Source organism: Harpegnathos saltator, unplaced genomic scaffold, assembly GCF_003227715.2.
Source record: "Harpegnathos saltator strain DR-91 unplaced genomic scaffold, Hsal_v8.6 scaffold41, whole genome shotgun sequence".
NCBI lineage: Eukaryota > Metazoa > Arthropoda > Insecta > Hymenoptera > Formicidae > Harpegnathos > Harpegnathos saltator.
Window position 1 is genome coordinate 821,278 of NW_020230217.1, and position 8,723 is coordinate 830,000.

The 8,723-nt window shown below is 53.2% G+C and overlaps 1 protein-coding gene across 4 annotated transcripts in view; it reads right to left on the bottom strand.

Annotated features, from left to right (window-relative positions):
- Window positions 1-8,723, bottom strand: part of zfh2 (Zn finger homeodomain 2) — a 413,801-nt gene that overhangs the window by 117,084 nt on the left and 287,994 nt on the right. For all 4 annotated transcript variants that reach the window (XM_025301293.1, XM_025301292.1, XM_025301294.1 and 1 more), the window contains 2 exons: window positions 4,433-7,326; window positions 318-3,116 (listed from right to left, as the gene is read on the bottom strand). In XM_025301293.1, the coding sequence (XP_025157078.1) occupies window positions 318-3,116; window positions 4,433-7,326 (5,693 nt within the window). The remainder of the gene's footprint in view (window positions 1-317; window positions 3,117-4,432; window positions 7,327-8,723) is intronic.

Here is an 8,723-nt window from a genome sequence, read left to right on the forward strand (position 1 = left end):
TCCCAAAGACAAAAATTTTCGAACGAGACGGAAAAATTAACGCTAAAATGATCGAGACTGAATGAATGTAAGATGACGAAATTTATTTTATACTTTTATACAACGACGCATTTTGCATTTCGATGAATGAAGCAATGAAAGAAACGAGCAAACACATTTGCCCTTAACACGTACTTTTTCGAAAATCTGTCGGGCCCCGACCGGATCGGTGCAGAGAAAGATCGTGTTAATCGCCGATAATCGCAATGCTAATGAAATGCTCGCTCGAAAACAAGGTGATCGATGGTCGTAAGTCGACGACTAAACTACAAACTCACCTGAACAACACGCTTAGGTAGTCCGATCTCGCGGCCGAGCATCTCGCATTCCGCCATTGTCGGTGTCTTGTAATCCGAGAACAGCGACTTCATCACCTTAACTTGCGTGGCTGACATTTGTGTGCGGTACCGTTTACCACCGGACTGACCAGTGCTACCGCTAGACTGGCCACTGGTAGCCGATGGTCCGCCGGCAGGATTCCCAGTGCTTCCGCTGGCGGGTCCCTGCCTCGAGCTTTGGGTGCTCGACGCCGGACTCGCCGGGCCGCTCTCGTCGTCCAGGAACTCCGTGGTCTCACTCATGCTGTCTTCGTCACAGACACTGCGCTCAGACAGATCGGTGAGAGGCCCGCAGTCGCTACCTCCACGAAAATGGGCTCCGTGCTGTTCTTCAAGGAGATTGCCCAAGCCACCCAAACTGAGCTTCATCATAGGACGACTGAGGTCGACGGTTGGCTTGCTCAAATCTAATGGCGACTCGCCGTGGTTAATTTCTTGCTTGCCGTTGCTAGCGTGCGCTTGCAGCTCGATGAACCGCTTCATTGACTCTTCGTAATATCTCTTGAGGGAAGCCTCCACGTCGCTAGTGAGCGGCGGGAAGATCGGCGGCATCATGTTGGGAGTGCTGGAATTGGAGGGGGCCGATTCCATCGAGAGCTCCTCGTCTGGTATATTGTCGATGTTCACCTCGCCGCGCGCCACTTGGTCGGCGTGCTTGCTGCTGAGATGGGTCTCCAGCGCGGACTTCACCTTAAACAGCGCCGGGCAAAACGGGCAGCGTTTGTTGATTACCTGACTGTGCGCTCGGAACTGACCTTTGCGCTCGCGGGCGCGGGTATTCTGGAACCACACTTGGACCACGCGCTTCTTCAGCCCGACCTCGCGCGCGATCGTCTCTAACATCTTCCTCGATGGATTCGACTCCACCTGATACTTCTGGTAGAGATAGTCCAGCTGTTCCGGTAAAATAGTCGTACGCAAACGTTTGTCCTTCGGCTGCTCGTTGTGCTCGGAATTGGAGCGATTGTCACCTGTCATGCTCTCCTCGAAGTCATCGTATTTCCTCTTGCGCTCCTGCATCAGGCTGATGAGTGAATGAGGCTCGGCGGTGACTCCGCTGGTAGCGTTAAGGGCTTGTTGTTGCAGGATTCCGAAGGGCGAATCAGGTGGGTACGAGGGCGGGAACAAGGACGGGTTCATGATATGTACCAATTGGTGCTCACGCCAAAGGTCGAAACGTCCGAACATCAGATTGCATTTGTCGCATTGGAAGCTGCCCTCCTTCGCCTCCGTCTGCGACTGCGACTGCGACTGCTGCTGCTGCTGCTGCTGCTGCTGCTGTTGCTGCTGCTGCTGCTGCTGCTGCTGCTGAGACTGCTGCTGCGGCTGTTGATGCTGTGACTGAGCCAATGTCTGTTGCTGATGGTGTGGCGGCGTGACGGTGTTCAACGACTGCTGCAGTTGCTCGGCTAAAGCGGACACCGTCGACGGGTTGTTGCCCGTCACCGTATTGTTTGCTGTTGTTGTGGAGCTGCTGTTGCTGTCCTCCGAGCTGAGGATCGCAGCGACTTGCGCCGCAGCGGCCTGGGCCTGCGCGCTCCTCTTGGCGTCCTCCTCCTTGAAACAGTGAGACTTTTGGTGGCGCACAAGCTCATAATACTTTTGAAAGATCAACAGGCACTTCTTGCACTGGTAGGTCGAGCCTGTTTTCTGAAATCTGCCAGGCGCATTACCATTGCCATCGTCGCTCTCGCGCCCGCCTGGTATTACTAGCTCGGGCGCCGGTTGATTTTCATAGACCTTGCGCGCCTTCTGCCGGGCGTTCTGAAACCATACGACGATGACACGCGGGCTTAAGCTGAGCAGCTTGCTGAGGTACTCCAAGTCGTCGTCCTTCGGGTAAGCGTTGTTCTCGAAGAACTCTTGGAGAACCTTGATCTGATAGTCGGTGAATCTCGTACGGTTGGCACGCTTGCCGGAGTTACTGCCGGAGGAATTGCTGCCGTTGCTGTTGCCGACGAAGGAATAGTCCGTCGGCCCACGACCCGGGCTGAGGGATCGTTGCGGGGTGAGCGCCATTGCAGCGATCGTGCTCGGCACAACACCGGCTGCAGCCGGACTGGGATTGGCGAAGTTCTGGGGTGTCAGTTTCGGCGGGGGTAACATGGGAGTGCTCGGGGCACTGGTGGTCGACGGTGGGTGGGATGAAACGTCGTGGTGGATGCCGGAGAACACGGAGCTCATACTGAGAGCCGGCGAGTGCGGCCGCGATTGTTGGCCGCCCGAGCTACCGGGGGAGTGGTGCTGCTGGTCTTCTTGATGCTGTGACTGCTGCTGCTGCTGCTGCTGTTGCTGCAGGCACTGCGCCTGCTCAGGTGCCTCCTGCTTGATCTCGGCCGGTTGCTGCTGCGAGGTGCTGACATTCTGCATGGTCGTCGCAGGCGGTGGCGTGGCCTGCTTGTTCGGGCTCTTGTCGTCGGAGGAACTATTGCCCGACACGCTGGAGTTTAACGAAGTCACCTTCGCCTCGCCGGTCTTCTCGTATTCTTCGAGATTCAGAGTGGTGCTCGGCGGGTTGTTGAAGTTGTAAGGGCTATCCTTATTGCGCTGTCGCTCTTTGAACAGCGTATTACGGAACCAATGCTTTATGACTTTCGGTGGCAGACCACTTTGAGCAGCCATCTCTAGAATCTGCTCCTCCCCGGGCGAATTATTAATGTCGAAGTGCGCTCGTAATATTTTTAGTTGTTCGTCGGTGATACGCGTACGTGCTCGTTTCTGTGATGCTGCAGCGTTCGCCTGCAATAGCAAATTCCCGTTTTACCCCCTTTCTTTCTCGCGAGAGAGATTCCGATCTCTTCGTTTTCCTTTTTCTTTCTTTCTTCTCAGCGATCTTCCAGTTTTTCACGGTATCGTGTTTTTCACACGCATTATAGAACCGTGTCATATATTCTCGTGTTCTATTTTACATCCTTGTTTTCACGCCTTAATGAGGGTGAAACTAACGATTGTGTCGCAAAGAAGATTGTCGGACGAAAGAGTGCGGCCAAAAATGACCCGGATTTATTGTCAGAAATTTTTGAAACCATCTTGGGCTTAAAATAAAGCTTATAGTAGATTACAAATATGCAAGCGGTCGGATTTCAGATTCCAGATCCAGATACGGTCCGTTGAAAATTAACAACAGAGAGAGTGGGTTTGCTGGAGCAAACGCGACCGAAGACAAAGAGTCGAGGTAAAATCTACGCATCATAAACTTGATGTCAAGTCCAAAATGGCTTCAAAACTTTTCGGCTATGAATCTGGGCCAGTGTTGTACTTTTTGAACAAATTATACGAAATTTATCCACATTCGATTAATCTCTCTGTCTAATAAGACGTTTTCAGAGTTGGGAAGTAACTCGCGTCACGTCGCGAGTTACATGTTTCAACAGCGGCTCGGTAATGACGTTATTTTGCGCCGCTACGTGACAGTGACGCTAGCTATCTACATTACTTCGATAATGATAACGAGTATAATCTTCGTTACTTTTACCGTTACTCAATATACACATATCGAATAGGCAGGAACGAATTCTAATGAAAAAATAAAAATCTTCGAAATCTGACCGAGAAAAGATAACAAAAATATTGCAACGTCTCTTTTTGAACTTATTGCAACGTTGCTTTTTGAGTAACGATAATGAACAACGATAATGAGTTAACTTTCAAACGCGGAGAGAAAATTGCGACAGAAATTGCAACAGAATTTTTTCAATCCCGAGCCGTACGGAAAAATTACGGCCGAGACTACTACATATCTGTTCGAAGATAGGTTTGACTTCCTACCACCCACAATTAACTTCAACGTTCTGTTGCTTTCTTGCTGTTTCTATAATCGTTCACGCTACAGCATCAACGTGGTATAATTTTACAAAGAGTCACGAGAAAAGAAAGAAACCACAATTTTCATCCCGACATTCTCTCCGCGTAAAACTCTCCCAAGCCTGAAAACCTCCGGGTCCAAAGTTTGGTCCCCAAACTGGAGATGAGAAAGTAGTCGGTATATAGACGCGCTGCTACTATCAATGTACTATCAACGAACGAAGCCATGTATGTATTCGCAAGAGACTTACCGCTGCTGCCGCTTGTTGTTGCTGAAGGGCGAGGTGCTGCTTGGCGAGAAGGTCCGCTTGCGCGTTGATCGAAGGATATGCGGCCGCGGCGCTGTCATACGGTGGCGGTGGCAACATCATTGGCACTAAAGGCGGCTGCAAGTTCATGGCGGCTAATGCGTGGGCGTTGAGACCCAACGGCAAGCCCATCATGCCCATCATCAGGCCGGGATATTGCTGCAGTTGATGTTGCAGCTGCGACGCCGCCATTGCGTTAAGAGCGGCTTGCATTTCGGACATCTGTTGCGCTAATGTGAGCTGAGCGTGTTGTTGTTGCTGCTGCTGCTGCTGCTGCTGCTGCTGCTGCTGCTGCTGCTGCTGCTGCTGCTGCTGCTGCTGCTGCTGGTGTTGCTGCTGTTGTTGCTGCTGCTGCTGCTGCTGCTGCTGAATATGATGCTGCGTATTGGTGGGCAGCACAGTGGCCGTCGTGGAGTCCGTGCTCGAAACGGGGGTGTTGCTCAGCGCCGGAGTGGTCGCCGGCGTGGTGGAGGTGGCCTCCGGAGTCCGGCTGATGCGTTCTTTGCTGTCGCTCTCCTCCTTCTCCTTCTCGCGCGATTCCCTGTCGGAGGTGAGGTCCTGCGGCTGTGCGACGGCTGGTGTCGAGCTGCGCGGCGCGGTGGTGGTGGTGGACGAGGACGTCGCGGCGGTCACCACGACGCTTTTCTTCTCGTACTCGCACTTGAATTGCTGCACATATTTCTCGAGGAACTCTCGGGGCACCAGGTCGCGATGCACTTCCTCGCAGTGGGCCTTAAGCACCCAGACACTGCTGAATTCCTTGTTGCAGTGCTGGCAAGTGCTACGCGTCAGTTCGGGTATCACGTCGTCGTCGGTATGCTCTTCAGCTTCTTCCTCTCGCTCCTGCGCGGCTTGAGCGGCCAAAGCCTGTTTCTGTTGCTCTTGCTTCTGTTGTTCCTGCTGCGCCTGGAGAGCCGCGGCCACCTCCTCCTCCTTCCGCTGGCGTCTTTGGTGATTTTCATTGAACTGCATCACGAGGTCAAAGCCGAAGCTCTCGAGCAGGTGCTTGTACATCTGCGAGGTCTTGTGCCGCGGCTGTGAGAGGATGTCCGGCGTTTGCGAATGCTGGGCGGACTGTTGCGTATACTGCTGAGGTCCCGGAGTCGTGGACGTGGGCGGTGGGGTCTTGGCCGGGGCGGACGAGGCCAATTGTTGCGTCGCCGCCAACTGAAACAACGCCAGCGGGCTGCTGAAGATGCAGTAGAGCTGCTGATGCGTCGCCAGCTGCTCCTGGTTGACGAAAAGGGCGCTGCAGCGCGGGCAAGATAGCATGCCGCCGGCGGTGTTGCTGATGTTGGTGTTGACGGGCGGGCTGTTCGGGCTGCTCGGCGGTGGTTGCTCGATCAACGGCCGTGCGAGGTCCACTTGGCCGCTGGCCGCGAGATCCGGCAGCTTGCTGGTGCGCGTGTGATGGAGTACGCTTCTCATGTGGATGTCGAGGGTGCTACCTTGGGAGTAGGCGACTTTGCAAATGTTGCACTTGTAGGGTTTCTTATCCTGGTCCTGCTGGGAGTCGGGCGACTCGGTCGGGCTCGCCGGAGGCACCACCGAGATCAGCGTGTTGTTGTTACCCTGCTCCTGCATCGCCCGCTTCAGCTTGTGCAGATGGCTCACGCTGTTGTAGTGCACCAGGAGTATGTTCTTCTGTGTGAAACTCTCCTTGCAAACGTCGCACTTGTACGGTCGGTTCGGGTCGAGGTACTTTTCCATGGGATAAGACATCTTCTCGCCTTTGCGGTGCATCAAGGTCTTGTTGTGGCCGCTGAGGTAACTCTGGCGTGTGAAGGCTACTTTACACCGGTGACACTTGAACTTTCGGCTTGGGTCGTGGTAGCTGTCTTCGGCCACCTGTGGGCTATTGAGGTAATCCTCCAGTAGACGCTGCTCTCTGTGCAACGGCGACGAGTCGCTCGCATCGCTCTCCTCTTCGTCACCCCTACCGGCCTCTTCCTCGGCGTTCTGCTCGCCAGCCAGGCCGCTTTGCTTCTTCAGCGCCTCCTCTGTGAACGCCTGGAGCAGCGGGTGCACGTGAATCATGGCCTGCTTGCATTGGTTCATCTCGTCCTCGTGGAAGTCCCCGTGGGCGGACTCCAGGTGTCTCTGCAGCGCCTGGACCGAGCGAAATGACCGCGCGCAGAGGGCGCACTTGGTCGCGTCCCTGATCGCATGGTACTGAGAATGCTGCTGGAGCTTCTCCAGGGTCTTGAACGCCAGGCTGCACTGGCCGCAGCGGTACTTGTACACGTGCTTCTCGCTGACCGCCAGCGTCGGCGTCGTGGCTGGATGCGCCTCGCGGTGATGTTGCTGCAGCTCTTCGATGGACCGACACACCCGACCGCATACGCTGCATCTCGTCATCTCTTCGATCTCGTCGTTGCCACCCCGCTCGCTCATCTCCTCCTCTTGCTGCGGCTTCGTCGTGGTCGTCGGCGACGTCGGCGTCGTGACCGCCGGTGTCGAGGTGTTGCGCGGGTTGTTGTTCAGCCAATGACTCTGGTCGACCAACAGCAATAGCCTCTGCAGGCCGTCCGTATTCACCGAGTGGATCTGCATCACGTGTTTCTCCAGAGCGGGGCGCTCCTTGAAGCTGTCTTGGCACAGCGGGCACAGCAGTTCCGGGGACGGTTCCTCCTTCACTGCCTCGGCCTTTTCCTCCGTGTCTTGAATGTGAGCCACTTGCATATGCTGCCGCAATTCCTCCCTCGACGTCGGCTGGTACGTACAGTACATGCACGCTATATCCTCCGGATCGTTCTCGGTCTCCGCTTCCGGCTCGGGATCGTTGTCCGGTTCTTGTTTCACTTCGCTGCCGCACTCGCTACCCTCGTCCCGCCGTTCTGGAATCAGATGGCAAGAGGGCTGTGTCCAGCAAGTCGTAGCGCAACGGTCCGGTAGCGCGAGACTCTCCTTGTCGAGAGGAGCCGCTCTAAACGGGCGATGCTGATCAGCGCTAGTCGCGAAATAAATCACCGAGGCAGGTAAGCGGCCGCTGCGTCGAGAGAAACAACGATGTCCAAGTTCACTCGGCTCTCAGAGAGAGCTCGGGTAAGTTAGTGTTACTCTTTCTTTGACTACTTTCGAGTTAAGGACTTACCAAATGAAGCTGCTCGAGCTAAAAGTGACTCTCGAATGAAAACTGACTGAAGATTGAGTTGAAGTTGAATTAACTTGTCAGAGTTAATTATGCGAATCAGTATTTCAGTCATTTTTTAATCGTAATCGTTAGATCTGTGCGAAACCATTGAAGGGTCTCTTACGAGAAACTATCGGCCGTTTCGATAAGATTTTACCGACATTATTCTCGACGCAATGATTTTACCACACGGATGAATTATTCCCAGAGAAAAGTCGAATCTTTCGAAATTAACCGGGTTAGAAGCTATCGATGTTTCAACTTAACTTTTAACTGATCGAGCAGTTGTTACTCTCAAGCCTGATTTAGCTGTACAATTTTCTCGCAAAAAACTCTCATATGGAGTGCTAGATTAAAATATACACAGGATTCTATCCTTAGCCAACATTGAACTGACACTTTTAGACTTTCATTTATGCAAACGTTCTCGCACCAAAATAAAAGTGCGACGTAATTTTAGCTTTCGCTGAGACACAAAATACGGCACAGCACTTCCACCGTTCGTCTAGAAGAAGCAAATTTACGACGGTCTGTTTGTTAACAAGGAATTTTATTAATTTACGGAGACGCGTCGTTAAACCTGTTCGCCGCGATCGCCATATTTATTCACACCGCGATGTGTTGTAAATCACATTACCCCGGGAGAATAAACGATTAATTAAAAAAAGCACGCGACGTATAATCACCATCACTTGTATGCGCGTAAGGGACAAAAAATAGAAAGAGAGAGAGAGAGAGAGAGAGAGAGAGAGAGAGAGAGTGAGTGAGAGCGAGAGAGAGAGTGAGATAATAAAAAGCGTTAAGGCCGACTTGTTTGCAACATTTCGCGACACCGTAGATAATTTCGCAATTACGGTTCTTCGGGTAATTAGCTCGTTTGCCCAAGACTCGACGGTGCGATGCGCGCATGCGCGATTATTTATGCGTCGCGATCGCCGCGATTTGCTACATAATAAATCAGCTTTTTCATCCGAAGCCGGCGCGACGTTAAGCTTCGGCGCTCGTTGCGTATTCGGAGGGAGACAGACGGACGGGCGGACGATCATCCATTTTGCGGCGATTCGTTCCCCGAGACATTAACTCGAAACACCCCGCGGCTGA